The 24960-nt window shown below is 62.2% G+C and overlaps 1 protein-coding gene across 3 annotated transcripts; it reads right to left on the bottom strand.

The window, feature by feature from the left end:
* Nucleotides 1–383: 383 nt before the first annotated feature.
* RHBDF2 (rhomboid 5 homolog 2) lies at nucleotides 384–23142 on the bottom strand. 3 transcript variants are annotated; one of them, XM_074607807.1, is made up of 19 exons: nucleotides 23040–23142; nucleotides 12508–12629; nucleotides 10094–10243; nucleotides 9864–9988; nucleotides 9130–9322; nucleotides 8846–9058; nucleotides 8092–8220; nucleotides 7607–7740; nucleotides 7138–7350; nucleotides 6878–6989; nucleotides 5862–5936; nucleotides 5283–5444; nucleotides 5031–5131; nucleotides 4471–4534; nucleotides 4239–4333; nucleotides 3955–4030; nucleotides 3359–3459; nucleotides 2973–3126; nucleotides 384–2302 (listed from the first exon to the last, which is right to left on the bottom strand). In XM_074607807.1, the coding sequence occupies exons 3-19, from the start codon at nucleotides 10217–10219 to the stop codon at nucleotides 1883–1885; spliced, it is 2493 nt and encodes an 830-aa protein (XP_074463908.1). In that variant the 5' UTR covers nucleotides 10220–10243; nucleotides 12508–12629; nucleotides 23040–23142; the 3' UTR covers nucleotides 384–1882. The 3 variants fall into 3 exon arrangements, with proteins under 3 accessions (XP_074463908.1, XP_074463906.1, XP_074463907.1); XM_074607805.1 differs by lacking the exon at nucleotides 23040–23142 and having other exon boundaries at nucleotides 9864–10243; XM_074607806.1 differs by lacking the exons at nucleotides 5862–5936; nucleotides 23040–23142 and having other exon boundaries at nucleotides 9864–10243.
* Between the last annotated feature and the right edge of the window lie 1818 nt (nucleotides 23143–24960).

The raw sequence follows: 24960 nt of genomic DNA, 5'->3' as shown, positions 1-24960 counted from the left end.
GGATGACAGGAGCCATCCAACACCCCTTGGGACATCCCAGCTTTGGGGGAGAGGGGACAAATCCAGCCCTGGGTTATTCGATGAAGGGTGGGATGCAGGCAGGGGCGGCTCTGCCCTTGGGAAGGGTCAGGAGGCTCCGTGCGTCATCTTCTTCCAGGTATTCGGCTTCCCCTTCTGCTTGAGACCCTCCAAACCCTGTCCCCCTCCCACAGAGGGGTTTTAAGAGGTACTGGGGGACAGTACAGCCCTGCACATCAGAGCACTGTCCCCAGGCACTGCCAGCTCATCCTCCCTCCCTGCCACACCGACCATCCTCAAAACAACCAGCATCCCCTAAAAGTGCCACAGCCCCATGCCTAAGAAGGGAGAAGAGGCCTCGTGCGTCTCATTAAATACAAGTAGAAATTTATTAAGAGGGGAAAAAAACCCACAGCTTTTAAAAAAAGTATCAAAAAGAGACAAATGAGGTGAAGTGTCTGTTTTAAGGCTGGAGCAGCGACCAGAGGGATGGAACAGGGCTGAAAACGGTCCCGTGCTGGAGGGAAGGATGGAGGGAAGGATGGAGGGAAGGATGGAGGGAAGGATGGAGGGAAGGATGGAGGGACCACAGAGCTCCTGGAGCTCAGCCGGAGCATGGTTGTGAACAGAGGGAGCGAAGCTCCCAGCCCTTGAATACTCATCGCGGGACATCCCAGCTGGGGGATTCACACCTTCCCCCATTTAACAGCACTGAGACCCACCAGCACCAAAGCAACACATACCAGGGGAGAGACAGCCCGGCACCAGCCCTGCTCCAAACCAGCCCAGCGGAGTCACCCGGACCCCAGGAAGGACCTGCCTTTGCACTGGGGCCGGTGGGAGGGAGGAGGAGATGCTGGGAACAGCAGCCCAGGGCTGGTGGCAGGCAGGGATGCGCAGCCTCGGGCAGGGAAGGCAACTGGCCCCGTCCTGCGCATTTCCTTTGAGGCAGGGAGGCCACCTGGGTCTCTGTGCTTTGAGAAAAGGAAAGGGGTAACAGCAGGGACTTGAGGCAGAAGTGAAAGGTGGGAGCACTGATGGCTTCCCAAGGGGTCTGCGAGCTTCAGGAGCAGCCACATAAGCCCCCCAGGGTGTTTTTCTCCATACCTGCCTCCCAGTATGGCACTACAAAGACTGTTCATGCCGCTTCTTGGCTTCCAAAAAGGGAATTTCACTGAGATAAGGGGAAAAGGAGCCCCCCTGCACCAAGTCCTGCATCTCCATCCAGTGAGAAGCCCACGTGGGGAAGCACAAGCCTCCTTAAACAGCCTCAGGTGAGCATCAGATGCCAGAGCACGGCCAAAAAATACCTTCAAAGCTCAGCTCTGAACACCTCAGAGCCATGGCAGGGGCCCCAGGGAGCCCAAAGCTGGGGGAACCCTCGGGCCAAAGAGCTGCGGATAAAAAACAAAAAACAAAAAACTGCCCCTGCAAAAAAGGGGGTCGTGTTCACAGTATGAGCTGCAGCGCCCAGGGGCACCGAGGTGGGACGGGGCAGGGGCACAGGCAGGAGACCTGGGCAGCTTCAGCCCCGGGGCCGGGAGCCCAGCCTGGCCGAGGGTGCACCAAAAACCCACTTTCATGTCCCTTTCCCCACGGAGGCAGCAGCTGGGGTCCTGGGTCGGTCCCCGAACCAGTTATGGCTTGAAAAGCCAAGAGGCAGCCCCAAAGGGGTGTAAGGCAGGGTGGCTCCGGCCCCGCTCCCCACTGCATCCCCGGCGTTTAACAGGGGTGAGCCCAAACCCACCAGCCCCGGGGATGAAGCCGTGACCGGGACCTGCCGCATCCCAGCAGGGAGGGCGAAGACCAACCATGGAAAGCATCACTGCTGGCGCCTCTCCCAGCCCCGTCCCCGCCGGCGGGGTCAGTGCAGGACCTGCTCCAGCTCGTACTTCTCGCAGAACTTGCTGGTGAAGGGCAGGCAGGTGAGATACTCGATCCAGCGCCAGTTCACAGGGTAGACGTAGAGCCAGACCACCAGCGAGGCGAAGAGCCCCACGAAGACCAGCAAGGAGACGATGATCATGGCTCGCTTGCGGTACTTGTCCACCGTGCCGAAAGTGATGTAGGGCAGGAAGGCGAAGGAGAGGAGGAGCCCGCTGAGGAAGCCGAAGAGGTGAGCGATGTTATCAATCCACGGCAAGAGGCCGCAGACAAAGAGGAAGAGGACAATGCCGAAGAGGTTGAGGAAGGCTTTCCAGGGTTTCTCCAGCACCTGCCAGCTCTGGAAGAGCTCCACGAAGAGGCAGGCCAGCAAGCCAAACTGGGACCCAGCGGGGCCCACCTGGGGGGACAGGGGAAGAAGTCACGGCTAGAGCCTGCGTACGTCACCCCAGATATGTCCCCATGTCCCCAGGCACTGTCTCCTCCTATCGGAAAACGCATTTGGCTCCTGCCACCCTCTGAGGGCTGCACTCCACAGCCCAGGGCTCAGGGGTGGGAGCCCCGGCATGGGAGGAAGAGGAAACGAGTCCACCAGCGCTGTTTTGGCAGAGCCAGCGCTTCTGGTGACTCAGCAGCCAGGCAGCATCACCCCCTCCCAGGCCACAGCCCCCACCGCGGGCCCCGTCCTGACGCACCCCCAGGGGGATTAGGGTGCTTGGTGTGATCTCATTTAAAGCCTGGCAGGGTTTCGCTGCCAGCAGATTAGCCATCTGCCCGCCCTGGGACCCCACACGCACACCGACACGTGGCCACCCGTGACCCACGCAGCATGTGTGAACCCCGCACGTGGGGCAGAGACCCCCCTGCCATCCCCACCACGGGGGCACCAGCCTCCCACCACCCCCGCAGCAAAACCTGCCGGGGGCTCAGAGATCTGCGCTGATGGCTGCAGCCCCCTCCCCAAACCTCTGCTGGGACAAGGATGAGCTTCCCCTTGGTCCCTGGGGAGCTGGCTGGGGTCAGGGTGGTGTGGGCAGAGCCCCCCCCTGCCCCGCCCCCCCAGCCCTCACCTCCGCCCTGTACGGCAGGAAGATGGCACTGGCCAGATTGCCCGTGATGCCGCTGAGGATGAAAATGATGGAGATGCGATGCCAGCCCGCCAGCTTCTCCAGGTCCCTCAGCACCGTCATCTGGAAAGTCACCGACACCAGGCAGTGGATGATGCTGGGGAAAGAGACCCTGCGTTAGAGACCCCTGCCCTGCCGGAGCCCCTGCCCAGCCCTTGGGGCACAAGACGTCTTACAAGACACCCTCCACCGATGGCACGTGTCACTGTAGCCTGGCGGTGTCCTCCGCTCTTCTCTCCCAAGCCATCAGGGATCACAGACCTTCCCAACGGATACCCCGCTCCCGTGTCACCCCCCACCCCCTGGGAACACTGGGGGCCGTGGCTCACCCGGCATGCAGGAACAGGGACAGCCACAGGCGGTAGAACTGGTCGGGGACCTCCGGGTTGAGGAAGGGCAGGAGGCCGCAGACCTCGTCCAGGCAGTGCACCTGCAAGGGCAGGAGGGGTTTGGAGGGTGACGGGGGCTCAGCCCACACCCCAGAGCCACCGGGAGCAAAGGATGGGTCACAGGGATGCGTGGGCTGATGATGACGACATGTGTCAGTTGTGGGGGACACCCTCGGTGGTGTGGGGTACCCGCACTGCCCGGGTGCTGGGGAGGGAGCAACCGAGCACCCCCAGTGCCCCAGGAGATGCTGAAGGGCCGTTTTCCTGCCCAGGATGTGCCTTTCCCAGGGACACCGGTGCTGCCCGCGTGAGGCTGGCTCAACTCCTACGTTTCCTCCTGCCCCACACCGGCAAGGCGGGCACGCAGCGGCAGCCGGAGCCCGGCCCATAGCTCGGGCAAGTCCCTGCCTTCTGCATTCCCCCTGCTCACACCCATCCCAACCACATCCCAGGATACCATTAAACCCCTTGGGATCCGCAGGGTGATGCGGGACCCAGCTGCTAGCATCGCCTCCCGCGTCCCGGGCCCCGCTCACCTGCGAGCAGAGCGTCGCCTCCTCATGGAAGTAGCCGTGCATGAACTCGCAGTACTCCCGCGTCGTGATCTCGCAGCTGGGCAGAGGGCAGGCAGCGGGCTCACTCGGGGCAGGGCTCGCTCCCCGTTCCCCCGAGCATCCCTCTCCACTCCCAGCAGCCGGTCCTGCTGCCACCATGCTTCCCACCCCCCCAAGCATCCATAACCCCCTCTCCCCTTGGCACAGGACGCAGGGTAGAGGGGGGAGCCGAGCCCGGGCTGGGTGTCCCCATCGCTGTGACCCACCTGCCCTTGGTGCCGATGCAGCAGGGCCTGCCCTTGATCTGGCAGTCCATGTGGGCGAAGCCCGTGTGGTTGGTTTTGGTCTCGTAGGTGCAGATCTACAAGCACGAGGGAAAGAAGCCAAGGTCAGGGTCTGGCCCCAAGCTCTCCCCGAAGCCCCCCAGCCTGGCCTGTTGCCTCCCATGGAGGCTGCCACCATGGTGCCACCCAGCCCGCGGTGGCACCCGGCTCTTACTGGCCACTTGGTGATGTCATCTGGCCACACGTGGGGTGGGTTGGACGCTGGCTCCTCGCACGTCCTGGAGGGAGGAGGTGGACTGGGGGTCAGGGCAGGTTCCCCCAACACATCCCTCCCGTCAGACTAGTAATCCGCTTTGGGCACAGACATGCCCAGGACCTGCCCCTTCCCTGGGCTTGGGAGGGATCCTGCACATTGGTGTCCTACAACACCCCACCGCAGCACCTACTGCAGGTGAACCCTGGGACACTCCCACCCGTCGGACAACCCCATTGATTCTCCCTCGCAGCATCCTCCCCTGACCCCTCGCAGCGTGCCAGCAGGCAGGGGCCAGCGCAAGACAACGACATCACCCATTGCTGCCTACATTTAGGACAGGCCCCACCTCAGTTTCCCCACCGATTCCCTTTTCCTTATCACTCTCCTACAGTGTGTAAGAGCCCCCCAGCCCCTTGGACAAGAGGATTCAAGGCATCCAAGCTGGAAACGCAGCACCTCTGCTGTGCCCTGCATGTAGCTGGGTGACCACAGTGCCTGTCCCCAGCTGCCATTCCTACCTGGGGTCCTGGTGACACACAGCCCCCGATGTCCGCTTCTCACCCCGGCCCATGGCTGGCGCGTTGGTGCCCGGCCACTTGATGAACGTCGCCAGCGTCTCCTGGGGAGGACAAAGAGACTGAGGATGGGGCAGCGAATGCACCGCCCTGACCCCGCACGCATCCCGCCCTGGTGCTGTGCAGGGCGGACATGGTCTCCCCCCCATTTCCCCAGGGATCCCCAGCGGTGCCCGCGGGGGTGGTGGCACCCACCGAACAGTCCTGCGGCAGGGTCTGGATGCAGCCCGAGTTATCGTTCTGGACGCAGCAGCCGGAGCTGCGCTCCCGGTCCCGCTCGCGCTGGATGAGCCGCTCCACCTGCCGATCCTTGCGGATGCAGGGGGAGAACTTGGCTCCCAGGTGGATCAGGTCGATCTGGGAGGGAGATACCAGTCCAGAGGATGCTCCGTGGCCCACCCTCAACACCTCTCCTCCCTCCAGCTGCGCCCGGGGAGAGCTCGGCAGGGGCAGGGGGTCCCCACAAGCGATAGCCCTGAGTCTCCGTTACCCCCATGGGGGGAAGGCGGGTGGGAAGGGGGTGGGGGCTCTTCAGACCATCCCACCATGATGCCGCAGATCTAGGACGCGCTGCTGAGCCCCCAGCCCGGGCTGGGACCAGGCAGCATGTCCCAGAGGGATTGGGGCACCGAGAGCCCGGGACAGAAGGCTGGGATGAAGGGTTGAGCTCTGCCCCCCCGGGAAAGGAGCACCCCAGGGACCCCCGTAGGCTCAGGGCAGGGGGAGCAGGGGCTGGCGGAGGGCAGAGCCTCAGTGGTCCAGCAAAGCCCTTACCGAGCTGGGCCCGATCCAGAAGTTTTCCTGCTGGATATACTTGACGCTCTCGTAGACACCCTTGTTCCTCAGCACCTGCCAAGCCAGGCCAGGGTCAGCTGGGGGGGCGATGTGTGGGGGTGCAGCCCCCTCTCCCTCCGCTCACGGGGGGCTGAGCAGCCCCCTTCATCCACAGGGAAGGGCTGCGGGGTGCCTCCAGCGATGCAGGAGGAGAGGGAGGGCAGCTCTGCTGCAAAGCCGGCACGCTCTGCGCTGGCACGCACGCTGCTGCCACACGCCACTGCTCCTCCAGCGGACGTGGACCCCTTCCCTGGGCTATTTAATGGAGCCTCTCAAACAGCAGGAGCCAGCAGCACCCCAAGATGCTCCCAGCCCTCGCAGGGAGCATGATAGCATGGGACAGTGATGGTCACGGTCCCCCCAGGAAGATGGAGAAGAGAAGGCTCCGAGGACACCTTATAGCAGCCTTCCAGTACCTAAAGGGGCTACAGGAAAGATGGGCAGGGACTCTTTATCAGGGAGTGTAATGACAGGACAACGGGTAGCAGTTTTAAACTGGAAGAGGGGAGATTTAGATTAGATATTAGGAAGAAATTCTTTGCTGTGAGGGTGGTGAGCCCCTGGCCCAGGTTGCCCGGAGAAGCTGTGGCTGCCCCATCCCTGGAGGGGTTCAAGGCCAGGCTGGACGGGGCTTGGAGCAACCTGGGCTGGTGGGAGGTGTCCCTGCCCAGGGCAGGGGGTGGCACTGGGTGATCTCTAAGGTCCCTTCCAACCCAAACCATTCTATGATTCTATGGATGCCTGCTCTTCTCTCCAGCCAGGGGACCGGGGGAGCAACACAAACGGCTGCAGGTTCCCAGGATTAATCCCAGAGGGAGGATCAACCCACACGGGTGTTGAAGGCACCCCCAGACACCCTTGCTTTCCTCAGCAGATAGCTGGTTGCCATTTCAGAGCCAGACATGTCACTGGAGAGCAGGGAGGGGACAGCCCCAGCCGGCAGCTCTTAAACTTACTAACTCTGTCGTCACGTGCTGGGCAAAGCCGATGGGGGCGATGCCGTAGGTGCCGATGACCAGCAAGGTGATGAGGATGTGGACAAAGGTGATCCAGTACGTGAAATACGGCCTGTGGAGGAAAAGACCACAGATTTGACCAGCTCAAGGCTGGCTGGGCAATGGGATGCTGCAGTCCCCCAAGCATTGAGGGGGACACACATCTGAGTTACAAGCTGGGGAGCCCTGAGCCCATCCCTGTCCCACCAGAGCCCCCTCACCGGTGGCTGTCGGTGATCTCCAGCTGCGACTGCACGATGCTGCTCAGGCTGCGGCGGTACGTCCTGTTCAGCCACTTCCCCACCACCCCCAGCCCATAGTAACGTTTCTTGCGGTCGAAGGCGAAGTGCTTCACTTTGGAAGCGATGCGCCTGCCCCGCTGGGGAGCGGAGTCGGCACCGGTGGAGGCCGAAGCGAGCCGGACACCCTCCTGCCTGCAGAGAGAGGAGAAACCCTTCACATCTGCTGAAAGGAGCCAGCCGAGAAGTAACCCCGGTGCAACCTCACCACCACAGCCCAGAGCTGGGGAAGGCCAGAGGATGCCTGGGATGAGGGCTAGGGACACCTCTTGGCTTCATCCTCCTAGGAGCATGCCAAAAGTGCCCAGTGCCACACGGCAGTGACAGCTGGGGACATTGTCCTGACTGTGGCAGAGGACCTGGGCAGTCCCCACCGAGAGCTGGTACTCACGGGGTGGGCTGCTCCATCTCGGGGGACATCCTGGCATCCTCCCCCACCGGGTGCATGCGCAAATATGTGGCAGATAGAGGCGGCGACTCGAAAACATCATCGGGCATGGAGTACGTCTCGTCATGCATGTCCATCTGGAAGGAGGATGGAGACGCATTCTTGGATGTGCGCAATGGGTGAGAAACCTCCCTCTGACCAAGCATGTCCATCACCAGGGCAGCTTGGCTCCTCCTGGCCCCGGAGCCTGGCGAGGGGGGTGATCCCCATCGACACCCCATTAACTGCATGTCACAGGGTGCAAAATGTGCCCATGATGGCAGCGTTGCTCCCTGCCACCCCCAAGGAGCATCACCGAGACCAGGGCTCTGCAGCGCTGGGCACAGTAGCCACCGATGCCCCATCAGAGCCCTGCTTTGCATCCAGTCCCCATGCAGGGACATCGGGACCCCTCCCCGCTCCGGCAACCAGCGTGGAACGGCGCTTGCCTTACTGAAGAAGGATGAGTCCAGGGTATCGGCAGCATCCACCATGTCCTCGTCCATGAAGCTGGGGTACACGAAGGTCCTCCTGTTGATCCTTGGCTTGGGAGCCAGAGGCTCCAAGACAGAGCGTCCCTTTGGCAGGGGAAGCAAATGAGGGTAAACAACCAGAAGACCCCCAGTTTCTTGTGGCTTCCCTCCCCAAAGCTGGGTGGCAAGGATTAAATCCCAAGGAGCCACCTTTCCCCTCTGTGTGGGAAGGGCAGGCAGCAGCAGCTGGCAGCAGTGTCTGCCTTCAGCTCCTCAGAGCCAGCGTCGGACCACCACCACGTTAGTCAGCACGACAAGGGAACTCTGAATGCCCTGTTCGGTCTTGGTCCCACAAATCCAAACCCGAAGCTCGTCCAGGGCTCCCCGGGGGCTGGAATGCCGCCGGAGAAGCTTCCCCTGCAGCAAAAAAGGTCTCCTATAAAAGGTCTCCCGGCTCCTCAGCAGTGAAACCAGGAAGCTGCTTTTTTTATAGGGATGCCGTGCAAGTTCCACCACTTTGGTGGTCCAATTTTCACCAAATCTTCTCTTTTTAAGCAGAAGTCAGGCTAAAAAAAAAAACCCCACACCCTCCCCCTCAAACCTGCCCTGGGGAGACAGTGATCTTTGTACAAGGCAAAAAGCCAAGAAGGAAAGATGACGGGTGAGGGATAGAGCTGGAACTCAAGTCGGGAAGATGATGACACCCCCACCCCAGCTCCCCAAAACTCACACGGAGAAGGGCTGCGGCCGCCTTGAAGCTCATGTGGGCGACGGACTCCCTCTTCCTGCGTGGCAGGCGGCTGTAGCCGGAGCGGATGCTGTTGAAGGACGCCAAGGAGACAACGCCAGGGGTGAGCGGGGGCAGGACGTGGTGGGGCGTGTGGGGACGGTCTGTCTCATCGGGATGGCGGAAGGGACGGCCCCTGGCCAGCGGGTCCACGATCTGGAGGAGGGAAGAGGTGTCGGTGGTGGGAGAGCAAGGCTGGGAGCAGGACCCTGCGCCCCGAGCTCTACCTTGGGCATCTTGGTGGGCTTGGGGGACTCGGTGCCTTGGAAGGAGGGCACCTCCTGGCTGGGCAGCTCCATGTCGCGGTAGGCAGGCTTCAGCTTGCCGTATCTCATGCTGCAGTGCTGCAAGCTCTTGCGTTGCCATTGCTGTCGCTTGCCCTCCCAGTCGCTGCTGACGCCGAACCATTGCGCGGTGCCTCTGGACACATGATGGGCACGCTTGTCACCCAGCTGGTCCCCCCACCCCAGGTACCACCATCCTGCCTGGGCATCCCCTCCAGCAGGTGAATTGGGTTGGGGTGTCTCAGCTCAGCCCGCAGCCGGGCAAGTTTTGACGTGGCTATGGGTCGGGGAAGGGATGCTGCAGAAGGTTGCGGGCCTTCGGGTCTCTCTGGAGAGGTATCTCCATCAAGGCTCACGCCTTGCACAGGACAGTGCATCAGCTCTGGGCTGCAGCAGACAAACAGCTCAAGGTGCTTGTGAAAGTCCTACATAAACGGGGCTGAGAAATTTCCCCAGCGTACAAAACAATGGTGTGAATTAGCACTAAACAATTCTGCTGCAGGATTATCCCCAGGCAGACACTAGTGAGCCAAAGCAGAGCCGCATGGAACCCTCCAAGGCATTCCCTCCCAAGCTGGGAGTCTCCAGCCCCATCCCAAGTCCTCTGCCGGTACCCACAGCCACAACACCCCCACGGGGACCGACGGACCCCTCTGGTGACCCAGCCCGGCCCTCACTTGCGGATGCTCTGGGACAGGGAAGTCTGCCGGCGGAAGCCGGGCCGGCGCTCCAAGCCATCGGATCCCTTTGAGCGTGGCTCCTGCAGGCTCTTGCTCTTTCGGTAGATGGGGACTTTGGAGGGCTGGAAGACAAAGCAGGGCATTAGGGACGGGATGGCATATGGGGGGTCCCCCATGGACGGCAGGCCACCAAGCCCAGCGATGGGATGCAGCTCCCCATCGCTCACCTCCTTGCGGGCGCCATCCTCCTCTGCCTCCCGGGGGGGGATGACGATGGAGAGGTTGGGGGGCTTCTTGCTCTGCAGGCGGCTGCTGCTGGAGCGGCTGCCCCCGTTCTTGTCGCCGGCTGACATCTCGGGCCGGCGGCGGTCGGCAGGCTGGCAGGGTACAAGAAGTTAGTGAGATGAGAAGAAATATCCCCCCAGGAGCTCACGCACGGGGAGAGGCTGAGTCCCAGCAGGAGATGGGGCCTCATCAGCGGGGTCTCACCAGCCTCAGCCCCCCATGCTGCCGAGCTCATCATCATCAGCCCAGCCACCACGTCCCTGATGCCCGTTCCCCCTCCCTGGGTTTGGGTGGACAGTGGGTTCCATCTCCCACTCACTCCCAGGCCCCCTGGGACCACTGGCACCAACCTCACCTACTGGGAACAGAGCGAGGGGTGGCAGGAGAGAGGGTCAGAGCATCCCCATCACGTGCCTGTGGGACGCCCAGGCTGCACTCCCCATCCCATCGGGATGCGCCTGACCCACTTGGCACATGCATGGAAATATGGGGGTGTCCCCTGTGAGCCCCAGCTGGGCCGACAGAACACAGAGAGCCGGGGCTCTTGGACACGGGGGGACCGGCCCCCAGGGTTCAGGAGCTGAAAGGGGATCACTGATGCTCCTGGGGGGTCTGCAAAGAGCTTGAGCTGCCCGTGCAGGGGCGAGCGGTGGGAAGGGAGGGGACGCAGCCGGGCAGGGGACACACAGAGCCTGAAAACACCCCATGCTCAGTAAATTCTTCGCATCCCCACCTGCACCACAGCCCCCACAGCGGGGGACGGCTCCTGCTGCAGCGAGAGGGGCTGGGGCAGCCCGTGCCACCTCCAGCCACGGCGCTGGGACCAGGGTGGCCCGAGGGAGGGGAGATGCGGGATGCTCCCCTCCGGCACGTGTGTGCACACACCGGGCTGGGAGACTGAATCCTCCCCAGCACCACGTGCAAGGAGGGGGAAGCTTAATGGCCAAGAGGTGGTTAATTCCTCGAGCAATCCCCTCCCGAGGGTCCCTGCAGCCCGGCTCTACCTCGCAGGAAAGGTAATTCCATCCGAGTGCAAGGAAGGGAGTGCCAGATCCTATTAGGGGCTATGGGGGCTCTCGAAGGGAGGCACGGCCCCCTCTGACCTCTCCACATCCCCCGGCCATGTGCCAGGACCCAGGGGACTCGCACAGGTCTCGTGAGCATCCCTCATCCTCCCGGCATGGCCATGGGGATGGTGCCACCTGCCGCATCCATCCCCTGTGGCGTGCACCGAGCCCTGCCACGGGCTGGCCACAAGGACTGGCATCCCCATGGGATCTGGGAGCTGGCCCTCTCCACCCGAGGGATGGCAGAGTCCCCTGGGGGGACCAGGAATCCTGCTGGGGCTCCTCTGCTGCCCCCCCCCCCCGCCCCCAAGTCGAGCTCAGGGTCCAACAGTGCCACTGGCTGCAAAACCCCAGCTCAATCCACAGCCCTGGCTCCTCTCTCTGCCCAGGATCTCAACGACCAGCCTCGTACGGCCCCGCTCTCCTGAGGTAATGGGCAACCAGCTGAGCTATTGGGACCCCACCAGCCCCCTCTGCGACAGGGTCCCCCTTGGCAGCCTGTCCCCAAAGCGGGAGTCGGGCACAGGGGCACTTTTGGAGCTCCCCCAGCACAACCCTCCCCTCAGACCCCACCACAAGCAAAGCCTGGCTTTAGGCATGCGGGGTCCCCATGGGAGCAGCTCCCTGGAGATGCAGGAGTCCAGGACCACCTCCATGGGGACATGGGATCCTGAGGCCAGTGTCACTAGAGGGCATCGCTGCTCTCCGTCAGCTCCGGGGCCAGGTGACGGCCTGCTGCTCCTGCATGAAAATGGGTGCTGGGCTCCCTTCCAGCAGGGCCGGCTGGGGTACTGCGGGGCAGGGACGGGGCTGGATGCTGGAGATAGGAGACACGTGTGTGGTGGGGGAATGCCAGATGCAGCCCAAGCAATACTGTCACAGAGACCCCTCCATCCAGGGGCACCGGCTGGCGGCAGGGCAGGGTCCTCATGCCCAAATTAACCCTGCTCCTCTCCAGCCTTGGCAATAAATCAGTTCACGGTGGGGATCCAGTGGGGAAGATGCAAGGAAACCATCACACAAATGCAGCTAGGACTAGGGGAGATGTTGCTGGAGGCAGCATCTGTGATCGCAGGCAGCATCCCGGCAGGCTGCCTGCCTCCCCTCCTCCCCAGAGGCATGGAAGCAGCACCCCTGGGTGCTGGTCTCATGGGGACCCTTGGGTGCTGCCAGCAGCTCAGCTGCTCCCTCACCCCTCGCTGCCATTAAGCACCAAAGCTGGGAGCAACCAGCCCCCAAATTTCTGCTGGGGACTCAGCCAGTGCCGGTCCCCGCCAGGGTCTCCCTACCTCATAAGAGTGTCAGGGATCCTGCGCAGCGTGTCTTGATGGCAAACACCCGTGGTGGCCGCCTTCTTCTTCCTCCTCCTCTGTCCTTCACGCCCGGGAGCACGGCCGAACTCCTGCCTCGCCTGGAGGGGAGAGAGACTGCAATGAAAAGCCACGTGTGGGAAAGCAGGCGAGGGCTGCAGGAGCATCCAGGATGGAGGGAGAGCTGAGCTCAGTGGCTCCCTTGGGGACAGGGCTACCGGTGGCCAGACACTGGGGACACGGAGAAAGAGCCGCTGTTTGCAGCGATGCACCTCGCTCCGTGGCAGGGGAACTGCACAGGGCAGGCAGGGAGTTTGCACCCGCTGCTGCCAGCCGAAGCTCTCGGGAAGCGAGACATCGGCAAAGAGCGGGCAGGAACCGCGAGTGCCTCGCCGAGGTATTTAATAGCTGTCAGCTGGGAGAACACCAGCCGGGCGGTCCAGCCCCAGCAAGCCAAGCTTTCCGTCCCGCTGCCAAGCTGGAGACGCTGTTTGTTTTCCTCCCAGGGCAGCCAGCAATGATCTGGAGATGGCAGCTGCTCCAGAGAGCCAGGGACGGGAACACGCTGGGCTCAGGGCAAGCCTCGGGACACCCGCATCCACCTCCAGCCCCGGGCAATGGCTCTCAGCGGCGGGAGCCGACACAGCCCAGGAGCACAGAAATCGGAGCCAAACTGTGTTATCCCGAGGTGCGAGAGGACACCGTGCTCTTGCATGGCCCCGCTCTTACCTCCCTATCCTGAAATCCCATCCCCAGTTGCTCCCATCACACCCCAGGCAGCCCTTGGTGAGGGGCCTCCGTGCTTCCCAGTTAGGCAGGTTTAAGACCCCGGTGCCAGTCCCCACCGGCTGCCCGTGCGGCACGGGTGGAGGGACGGAGCGGCAGGCGCGGTGACGCGGCTCCCGGGGGGAGCTGGCACAGCCCGGCAGGCACCTGCCGTCCCGGTCACGCGGCGCGGCCGGAGCAGTTTTCACGGCTCTGTGCATTAACGCAATATTTGGCATTGAGAGAGGGGGGAGGAAGGGAGCAGCCCCCGAGGGCTGAAGTCCCCTCGGCTACATGGGCAGCGGTCACCCCCCCAGCATGTATCCTGATCCACAAGTTGTTCTACCCCATGCCAGCCAGAGAAAACCCCCCGGGAATGGTGCTGGGAAGGCATTTTCTAACTCCCCACGTGTTTAGCGCTGGCACCCAACCCCTGCGGCGCTGGCACCGCTCTGGCCCAGCGCCCTCAGCCTGAGAACAGGCGAGCTGGTGCCTCCATCCAGAGCAAGCTCACGGTGAGCTCAGCCCTCCGGGTCCCCTTCGCCCTCCCAGCCCCGAGATGGAGGGCTCTGCCACCGGGATCATCGCTCTCTGCCTGGCAGCCCCGGCACCAGCAGCCCCATGCCCGGCTGCGGGTCCCCAGGCACTTGGGGTGGCCATGGTGGCTCTGCCCTGCGGACAGGAAAGGGAAGTGAGAGGCAACGTGCTGAGCTGGCAGGAGGAGATGGCTTCTGTGATGACAGCAGCCCAGCAGGGGTGACGGACACGGGACTCGGCACCCACGACCACGTCCCGAGCTTGGTAGGAGCTGTGCTTCCAGCTGGAAGAGGGGTCCCCAGGACAGCACGGTGTCACTTCAGGCTGGAAAAGATCTCCAGGGAAAGAGAAAAATGCACTGGGGATACTGCCATCACCCATGGGGGAGCAAGAATTGGTTGGGGGGTGTAGGGGGGTAACCCGGTCTGGTCAATAAGAAGAGATCCCCCACCATCTTCCCTCTCAAAGCTGTCCGAAGGCTCGCCAAAGCCTGACATCCAGCAGCGAGGGACACTGCCTGCGTCCCAGGCCCCATCCCCTCCCAAGAGGGCAGCGTGTGCGGGACCACTGGTGAGCAACTGGGATGAGGTTTTAGTCTTCACCCAGGCAAGGCACGGGGAGGGCGACCAGGGCTGGCTCCGGCCCCAGGGTGAATCATGACAGACGTGACCCAAGGAAGCACGCCCAAGGAGGAAAGCGATGGAAAAAGTGATGTGGCTTGTACAAGGCGTCACCATAGGACACGCCAGGATGCTCCGAGTGACGCAGAGGGACCATCAGCAACGCCAAGCACCAACCTGCTGGGCAGAGCTGGGGACAAACAAGCACAACCATCATACAAGACACTGGAGACAACCCTGCAGAGCAGCCCTGGCCGAGGGGGATGTATGCAGTGCCAGAGAGGCTCAGAGAAGGATCAGGATCGCTCTTCCCGAGCCTGTTGGCGTGGGGGGAGGCAGCATTACCAGCGCTAGAACAAAAGTGCATCAGGCTGGTGCAATTAAGCCGGGAGGAGAACGCAGCTCCGAGCCACCCGAGGGTGCGGGGTCGGGAGTGGGACCCCTCCGAGCATCACCCTGAGCACGACGAGCCCCTGCTCTTCCCTCTCCATCTCCGCAGGGGAGCGAGAAAGGGGCCAGCGATGCCATAGAACCCCCGAAACACCCCCGCAGCCATCGCTGAAGCTCGCACCCAAGAGTCCATTAGGCAGAGCCTGCTGCTGCTGCCCATAAATGATTCACGAGCGCGTTAAAGACCTCTCTCAAGGCCGGAGCCTCGTTAAAAGGTGCTCCCGGTTATTAAAGAGCCCTGGATAGAAAAGTCAATCGGTCCAATCGCTCCGAGCGTCGAGCCCCCGCAGGCTCACACCCCAGCACAGGACCCCGAGCGGCCGCCCGGCACCTTCCCCCCCCTTTGCGCTCCCTTCCTAAAAGCTTTTTTACCATTTTCCAGTATCAAGTTTCCGATCTGAGAGAAGCAGCCCAAGACAAACAGCTCTTGAAATGAAAAGATATTATAAAAAAAAAAAAAAGAAAAAATACTTCTGGGGTGGGGAACTAAATCTCTTAGGATATTTCTTCTTGGAAAGCCCAGACCCGTGTGTCCCTCGTGGACCCACTCAAACAGGGAGACCTGGAGAGCACTGACCCCGCAAACCCCCATCCACTGCCCCCCTCCTCTCAACCTCCACTTATTTTTTGTGCTTTGAGTATTTAGGCTTTTTTTCAAAAGGACAAAATACACTTTACAGCATCACGGCAGGAACCCTCCTGTCCCTAGGGCACTTCCATGTCCCTGTACAGCCCCGTGCCCATGGCACAGACACCACCACCACCCACCCCCCCCACGGCCATTTCACGCTCTGGCACCACGACATCAGGTTGATTTTTTTTTTTTTCTACCCCCACCACGGAGAAGGCAACTCCATCTTTTCCCCAATGCGTGCCAACCCCTCCTCAAGGGCACCGGACGGCAAACCTCCGAGACGCCAGGTTTCACCCTGAGTCTTGAGAGGGGACCACTGTGTTTTGGGGGTTCCGAAGCTGCCCCCTCCATCATCACTAACCCACTTGGTCGGCACCGACACCCACAGGAGATTTAATCCCCGTCAGGGCTGCTGGGGTAGGCAAGACGGGGTACCGATGGGTGGCAAGAGCCCGGCCGCGCACCTCGCCCGTGCTGCCATGAGGAAATCCCTCTCCCATTTTCTGTGTCGGGGCAGGACATTGGGCAACTGCAGCCGGGTTTGTTCAGCCCGGGCCAGCCAGGAGCCGGCGGCACACCCTGGAAGGAAGCAAAACTACCAGGGGAGATAGAGCACAGGGCTGCGCTGGGTGCCGCCGATAAAGGCAGAGCCCTGCCTGCCCACGGCGGGGCGGGGGGGGGAAGCGAGGGCCGGGGAGGGCGCAGGGCCACTCGCATGGCTGCACAAAGCGGCCACGTGCTGGGCTTCCCCCGGCCAAGGGCTCCATCGCCGGGAGCACGCGTGGCCCCGGTGTGTCCATCAGTCCTGGGTGACGCCACCGGTAGCTGCACGGAAAGGGAAGGATTTGCCCGCGGGATGTGGGAGCAGGTGGAAAAAGCCACATGGAGGATTTCCCACGTCTCACCCACAGCCCGTTCCCCACCCTCATTGATTTTTTACCAGCACAATGATCCCCCCCCAGCACCCAGCAAAGCGAGTGACGGCACCCAGAGGCTTCCCAACCCGCTGGGGTGGGCGGCGAGCCCCAGTGAGCCGGGGTCCCTCTGCGCTGCTGCCCACCCACCCCAGCACCTCCTCGCTCCCCCCTTCCCAGGAAGCTCCAGGGGGGTCCCTGAACCCCCCTTCCTGGGGCGGGGGGGCCTCTTCAGGGGGCATCCCTGCATCCCCTTCCCGGAAGGCTCTGGGGGCCCCTGCTCCTCCCTTCCCGGGGGGCTCTCTGTGGGGGCTCTGCACCCCCCCCTTCCCAGAGGGCTCTGGGGGTTCCTGCTCCCCCCTTCCTGGGGGGCTCCAGGGGATCCCTGCTCCCCCCCTCCTGGGGGGCTCTCCAGGAAGAGAGCACCTCCTTCCCAGGGGACCCTCCAGGGGGGTCCCCGCTCCCTCACATCACACTAACCCCAAACAGGCGACGCCACACGAACCCACTCCACTTCCCACAGTGGGGACGCACCGGCCGGGGTAGGGTGGTGTGTGTGCTGCTGGAGGGGCCGTGGCAGCACAGGGGGGGGGGACTCCCCCCAGCCTGGCAGCCCTGGCCCCGTGCTGCAGCCCAAGCCAAGCAGGGGACGCGCACGTGGAGGCTTTGAGTCACCCCAACGGCTTCGGGAAGAGCAAAGGGCAAAAGCCTCTGCCGGCAGCGAGGGAAGCAAGGGCAGCTCCACCGGTGAAAGCATGGAGGGATCGGCTGCTCCCCAGCAGTACTGCAGCACTCTCCAGACCCAAGGAAAGCTCTTTTCCAGGCGCCACACAGATTCCTCAGGCTACCAGCACTGATTTAACTTGGTTTTATCCAAGAGCTGCGCAATTACTCAGAGCTACTCCAATTCCTCGTTATCTTGGCTTAACCACAAGGTGTATGAGTATGATGGTGGGAGTGCTCCCGCTCCTCCTGTGCCTTCTGGAAGGGGCTGAGGGGTCCCAGGTCCTTATTCCCCCGAGGCGAGGGGCGGGCAGCCTGCCTGCAGGCCATCTGCCCGCGATCCCGACGCCGCCCGTTGTTACCGAGTTCATTCTCGCTTCCCTCTTCGAAGCAAAATTCTTGGTGCAAGAGCGTGATGGGGACACACTGCTTCCCCCAGTTCGTCTGCAAAACACTCATTTTGACAAACAACTCTTGGTGCAAGGGCTCAGGCCGGACTTGCAGACTTCCCCAATCCTCCACTGCCTGTTTCGGAGACCATCAAACCACCCGGACCAGCACTGGGCTAGGAGAAGCACCCGGTATTTGTGGAGGGTCCCCTCACCGTGAGCTCTGAGCACCCCTGTGCCATGGGGGATGCGGCAGCGGGAAGGTGGTGCTCAGCCCCACGAGATGAGCCTTAGGCTGGTAGCAAGATGATCCCCCTCGGCTAAAACTCCCTATCTTCAGCGACAGGCTCCTTATCTCAACGCAGCCGTTTCAAGGCTCACGCAACACGGCTGCTCGCCCCACTGGTCCCCCGTGCAAAGGGAGAGGTGCGGATGGACACCAGCAGCCTCCGATTTCCCCTAAGGAGGGGGGACAAGGACTTCACGGCCTCCCTTTGTGTCATGGATGAAGGTGGCATCTCTGCTGGCAGTGGGCTGGAGGCCGCCCCTTTGACACTCCCCATTCACCGCCCTCCAGGCATCCCTGGGGATAGGAAAACCAGAGGCTAACCACCCCCGAAAGCCTCAGGGCTCCCTGCGGCAACCCAGGGAGGTTGCTCCCATGCCCACCTCTCCCTCCTCCCAAGGACCAGCAGCCGAACACGGGCCATTCCTCGGCTTTGTTCCCTTCACTCCCGATTGCCACGAGGCCAGAAGCACCCAGGTCTGCACCCTGCAGAGGAAAGCCTGACCAGGAGCAGCTCGTCCCCTGCAACACAGCACAAGCCCAGCACGGGGGATCTTACACCCACCGGTGCCTACGCAAACCATGGGATGCTCTCCCCGCACCGCGGCATCGCCGTGGACCTGTGCCAGCAACGCACTTTGCAGCCTCTGAGCTGCCAAGAGCTGGTGGTGGGGTCTCCCCCACCATCCCGCCCACCATCCCGCCCCAGGGATGCTGCATGCACAGCTCACTGCAGGGGCTGGAGATGCTGATTTTCAAGGAGCCATCTCCATGCCTGCCCCAGGAGCGCTCGGACTGGGTTAAGCCACCATGTGCATGAGCCAACTTAGCCCCAGTTCCAGCATCACCCATGGAAAAGCCCTGTGCCGGTCCCAGTAAGGCTCTCGCGCTGCCGAGGAGACGGGGAAAGGGCAGAACACGCCAACGCCGAGCATCGGGGATTCTCCCCGGCTGCCCGTGAGCGTGGCGTGCAGCCTTCGGGCTTACACATAACGGGAGGTGACTCCCAGCCCTGCCCCGGCATTCCTGCGGGCCGGCGAATTACAGGGATAACCACATCAAATCCCCATCACAAGCTGCCGCATGACGCACAGGGAGCGAAGGCAGCCCCGCGGTGCGGGAGGGGGCACCGGCACATCAGGCATCTCGGGGGGCATCAGCCACATCTCCCCTGCTCCGAGCAGGTCTGTCAGACCAGACAAATGCATCAGGAATTATTATTTTTAAACAAAAGGCCAATTAAAAAAAACCCAACAAATCACAGACTGATGGAAGGAGGGGACCATCACCCTGGGAACTGCAGCACCCCAAAAAGGCACCTGTGGATGGGAGGGATGGCGGGGCACATCCCCAGGGTGGGAGCAGAGGGCAGGAGTATCCCGCCGAGGAGTGACCGGCCACGTGTCACCCGGCTGAGCGGGTCACCACAGGGCCGGACATCCAGCACAGGGACCGTGTCCCTCCCACACTGGAAGATTTCTCCCTCCTGCCTGATGGCAGCAGCCTGGGAAAAGGCCGAGGAGCATCGCTGGGCACTTGCCCAATTCCACCCCTGCCCCGTGCCCTGCCGCAGCCTCCGGCGCTGCAGGTGTCCAGTGAGTCGGTTTGCACCCACGCTCCCCCCTCTCAGGGTATGGCCACAGCAGTGAGTCCTGAGCCAGGGGCTGCTCAAACTGCCCTGGAGGCGATAAGCAGTGGGTTTCACAGGAGACCTTCACACTGAGTCATTTGTGGCATTTCACAGGTGGGGAAACTGAGGCACGGCAACAGAACAAGACTCCCTGCCTTCCCACCGCCCCCGCTGCCCCCACAGGCAGAGACCTGGTCCCTTCCCTGGGCAGCTTGAAAGGACTTCAATAAAACCCTTACAATTCTCTCAGATTTAAGTTACTGGAGGACAAAAGAGGAGGGGGGGGAAGCCCTCACTTGCAAACCCCATAAGTGCTTGATCTCCACAAGGGGTGCAGGCTGCCCCCCTGCCCTCCCAAGGCAGTTATTCGGGGGCTTCCCCTGCCTTCACTGAGCTAATGTGACCTGCACCCCATAATGCCAGCCCTGAGGGTGCAGGTCCCCAAGGACGAGGGGGACACAGGGGTCCTGCACGGTGGCCAAGCAGAGGGCAGAGTTGGTCCCAGGGCCACCCGGGACTTGGACCTTCCCCAAGGCATCCCCCCGAGTCGATTTCCCCCCCCTCCCAGCAAAATGCCTCATTAAGAGAGCAGCCACCGATCAACTGCTTTTTGGTTTGTTTTTTTAAGAAATGGGGATTAAGTGAGAAAAAGAGTACCAGCGCCAAGGGCTTCTTCCATACTCGCAAGAACACACACGGCTTTCAGTGCTCACTCGGAAGCCGGGAAACTACCATAACTCAAAGCACCGCATGCTCCCAAACGACCACAACTCCTGGATCCTCGTAATTAAAAGACACCGTGCCCATCCCCAGCGGGGGCTTGTCACATTCCCAGACATCTCCCAGCCTGGCAGGACAGCAGGGACCAGCGGCCATGAGATAAAAACCTCTTCAAGAAGAGAGGAGTTTATGATCCCCATCACCTGTGGGCTCATATAGATTTAAGTAATTAGTTTTTAGCCTTCACTAATTGACTCCTTTGGTGCAGGGCCCCTGCCAGCACCAAGTCCCAGCAGGGCTCCCAGTGCCTGTGGGAAGTGTGGAAGTGTCTTGGGAGTCCTGAGCCGACCTGGGCAGCTCCCACGGAGCAGGAGAGGGACAGCAGGAGAAGGACAAGTCCCCTCCTCGCAGGGCACGGCACGCTGCCATGGATGCTTTAGGATGTGGGAGCAGGGCTCCCACCACCGCCCCCTTCGGAATGCCCCACCAGCCGGTTCTCCATCACCTGCCCCCGCTTTCTTTGGTGACAAAAAGCTGTTTTGACTCCAGTCCTGAGGGTTGTTTTTGGATCGAGACCAACAACCCAAGGGAAAGAATACGGATTTATTTGGGGGATCCCTCAAGTTCACGACAAGAGTTAAATAGGAGCAGTATCAAAGACAAAAAGGTCTGTAACCAGAAGAGCCATGTGCTCCTCGTCCAGCCCAGAGCAGCCAAACAACGCAAATGCCGCCCGAATCCCCCAGCGCATCCCAAGGGATTACAGCTCCCCCAAGGAGAGATGGCCCAGCCAGCCCCCTTCCCCACCAGATTCCCACCCCCGGGCCCCACAACCCCAGCCTCTGAGCTGCTCCCCCAGCACCCGCCGGCATCTATTGTTCCTCCTGCCAGCCTCCACGGACACGCTCCGGCAGCACCGCTCTCTCCCGGCACACACGAAATGCATCAAGCACTCGCACACGCATCCCAGAGCAACACCAGCCTCGGCCCCGGCTTGCAAAATTTGTACTAGGGCAGCTGTTTGGGTGTCAAACCCCGCTCCGCCTGCTGTGGTTTATCCTTTCTCACCCTGTGGCTTGCAGCACCTCCGGGTGCAGTCTCCAGCGCAGCTGCAGCGGTGCTGAAGAAACCCCCAAGCCGGGGATGGAGGGAGGCCACCGAGGTTTGTTTTGGTCACCAGCAAGCAGGAGCAAAACAGGCAGAAGCCACCCTCCAAATGAGCAAGCAGGACTAGGTGTTGACCGCCCCATTAATTGCAAACGAACCCAGAATGGCAGAGCCCAAGGATGGCAGCTGAGGGGCCCAGAAAGCCCCTTGCGAAGCCAGTTGTGGTGCAGAGCCCATGGCACCTGGGGCAGAGGTGGAGTTGAACCCTCCAACTCATTTTGGAGGTAGGATGTTTTCAAGCTGTGCGAGATTTTCCACTTGGAAAACAGGCAGGAGCCAAAGGACCCTTGTTCAGAGGGCACAATGGAGTGAGCCAAGCCGGGTGGCATTTCCCCGCTCAGCACAGCCATGGGACAGTGGTGGGGTGCACTCCCACACCCTCCAGCTGGGTTGACGTCCTGCAACCCTGACAATACGATGAGCTCACCCTGGAAATCCCAGGGAGTGACCATCCAGGACCTGGGCGCGCGCAGGCAGGAGGACGTCCCAGCTCCCTGCGGCGGGAAGGATGACGCCGCGCTGGGGAAGAGGGCAGGCACTTCCTCTTGCTGCAGGGACCCAGCGGCCACAACGCAGCCTCTCAGGTCCCCTTCCCCCTGCAGAGCGCGGCCATGGGGAGCTGAGCGAGAGCTGTGGGGTCTCAGAGGGGAGAAGCAGAGCCCTCGGCCTATTGTGGGCAAACCTGGAGGGATGGCTTCTGCCTGGTGCTGCTGGCCTGGCAGCGAGGCAGGGCAGGACCGGGGTAAAGCCCAGCCTCATCCCTCTGCCCCAAAACGGCTGAGGGCCAACACTAAAAGAACAACTGGCTCAAACATCCACACCCGGCATCCCCCTGTGGGATGCAGGTACGGATGTGGGATGACCCGGACCCTTCTGATCTCGAAGGCTTTTGTTTGCGAAAGGCTGGCGGCAGCACTCATTGCTTCAGGCAGCACGTGCGAGCCTGCCAGAGCCTTTAAACCAAACCTCAAACCAGCAACAACAACAAAGCCCCGGCACGGGCAGGGGAGGAGGAGGAGGAGGATGCTCTGGGGCAGAGCGGGAGCGGGCAGGGACCCGGGCACCCTGGCCTGCCCGCCCTCGCCTGTGGCTTCGAGCCTGCCGCCGCTTCCGAAGGACACTGCCAGCCCCGGTCGCCTGGGAAGGGAAAAACCCACAAAACAAAAATAAAACCGCACACACGCTTGTTTATCGGGCCATCGGCTCCAGAAAGTAGGTTAGGGCTTTCCTCCCCGGCCCGGGCAGGGGAGAAGGCAGGGCCCCCCCGCCCCACGGTTTCCCCTCCGCACGGCCGGGTCACCCCGCCGGGACACGCACCCGCTTCCCTCCGTGATGAAGAGGAGGAAGAGGAGGGTCCTCCCCGCCATCCATTCGCGGTGCCGGCTCCGGGGAAGGTGCGGGGCACGGCCGCAGCCCGAGCAAGGGGACCCTCGCCGCCATCCCCACCCCGGCAAAGAGCCCCCCGGGGGGGCAGCGGCAGGCGCCCATCGCCGGCGGGGCCGGTACCCCGGGGCCGGGCCGAGCCGGGCGGCCGCAAGGCGGGAGGCGTGGGGCGGAGGAGGAAGCTGGCGGGACGCGGCCGGTCACAAAGCAGCCACGAACCGGGCGGCCGGGAAGCGAAGCGGCGCGGAGGCACCAGGACCCCCCGCCGCGCTCCTACCCTCGACCCCGCTCACCTCGGCGTGGTCCCGCTCCCAGTTCCGTTCCCGTCCCGCTCCCGGCGGCACCGGCCGCCGCCTCCACCTGGGCCGGGCGGGGCCTGGGCGGGGCTTACAGGGGGCGTGGTCTCGAGGGGGGCGTGGTCTCGAGGGGGCGTGGTCCCCGCCCGGCGCGTCACGCGTGGGTGTCCCCGCCGCTCCCCGCCCCGCTCGGCGACACCGCGGCCCCTGGGGGTGCCGGCCCCCGGCGGGGAGGGAGCTCTGCCGCCTGCCCCCGCCTCCGCGCCCCGGCACTGGCGGCTGGGAGCTGCGCACCGCCGGCACCGGGCGCTGCCGGGGCCCGGCGCTGCCGGCACTGGTCACTACTAGGACTGGTCACTATTAGGACCAGGCACTATGAGGACCAGGCACTGTTAGGACCGAGCACTAACAGCACTTGTCGCTGTTAGGACCAGTCACTATTAGGACCGGGCACTATCAGGACTGGGCACTATTAGGAAAAATCACTATTAGGACCGGTTACTATTAGGAAAAATCACTATTAGGACCGGTTACTATTAGGATGGGTCACAATTAGGACTGGTTACCATTAGGACCAGCTACTACTAGGACCGGTCACTGTTAGGACTTGTCACTATTAGGACCAGGCACTATTAGGACTGGGCACTATCAGGATAGATATAGGACACTATCCTATTTTTCATAATAGGACTGGGCACTATTATGAAAAATCACTATTAGGACTTGTCACTGTCAGGACCAGGCTCTATTAGAATTGGGCACTATTAGGAAAAATCACTGTTAGGACTGGTCACCATTAGGACTAGTCACCATTAGGACCAGCTACTATTAGGACCAGTCACTGTTAGGACTATCAGGACACCAGGGCATGGCCCCCCGGACCCCATTCCAAGCAGCGGGGACCCTGGTGTGCTGGGCAACGTGGTGGGCACGGCGTGGGCTGGCACAGCCCAGAGGGCACCGTGGGCCCAGGCACGTCCCGCCGGCCAGGCCAAATCCAGGTGACGCATAGCGAGGCTGGGGCAGCGGCTGCAGAGCCGGTCCTGTTGGCTTTGCCAGCGGTGACTCGTCCAGAGCCTGGCAGAGCCTCGGGGAACTGCCCTGCTGTGCTAAAGCTGTCCCTGGGTGCTGCGGCTTGGGTCCGGCTTGGGTCCAGCTTGGATTCGCTGACATCTAGTAGGGTGTTGAGCTCGTGCTTGCGGTGGCCCTCCGCCTTCCACTTCCATGAGTTCTTGCTCAGCAAATCCACTCCTGTTCCTGGTTGAAAAAATAAGCTGGAAAAATCTTTCGGTTCCTCCCAGCTCCTTTGAAGTTGTGTTTTGAAGCGGGTGGAGAAGGGGAGAGCCCAGTGCGTGCTGGGGTGGGTGGCTGGGCACGGGTGCCCCAACGTGGGCTGTGCCACGGGGAGGGCGGGTGCTCTCTGCCCGTGACTCAGGGGTGAGGGAGCGGTGAGGTGGGGGTGTCCCCTGCTGCAAGCTGGGGCAGGTGGCAAGCGGGGATCCATGCCAAGATGCCAGGCACTGACTTCTCCCTGGGTGGGGACAGATGAGACTGTCTTTGTCTGGGACAAACATCGGCCAACAAAAGACATCGCTGCCGCGGCTCTGCCTGCATCCCGCTCCAAGGCTCCAACCTGCGGGATGTGTCCTTCTATGGAGGAAAGAGAGGACGGTGACGGCCACCTGTGCAAACCCTGTGGAGCGTTGGGCAATAAGGAAGCGAAAGAAATGACCGAAAAAACGCCCAAGGCAGCAGCATCAGGGTGTTGCATCAGCACAGCAGGGAGATGCTCTGCAGAGCACTTCCCTCTGCGGTGCGAACCACCCCGCAGCCCGGCCTGGCCAGAAATGTCCTGGCTGGCCTGTCCCCAAAGGAAGCAGGGAGGGGACACAGTGCTGTGCACCCCGGCATTAGGAGA

The sequence above is a fragment of the Larus michahellis genome, chromosome 14 (genome assembly GCF_964199755.1).
Source record: "Larus michahellis chromosome 14, bLarMic1.1, whole genome shotgun sequence".
Taxonomy (NCBI): domain Eukaryota; kingdom Metazoa; phylum Chordata; class Aves; order Charadriiformes; family Laridae; genus Larus; species Larus michahellis.
The sequence above is the reverse complement of the archived record's forward strand: the minus strand, read 5'-3'. Positions and strand labels throughout refer to the sequence as shown.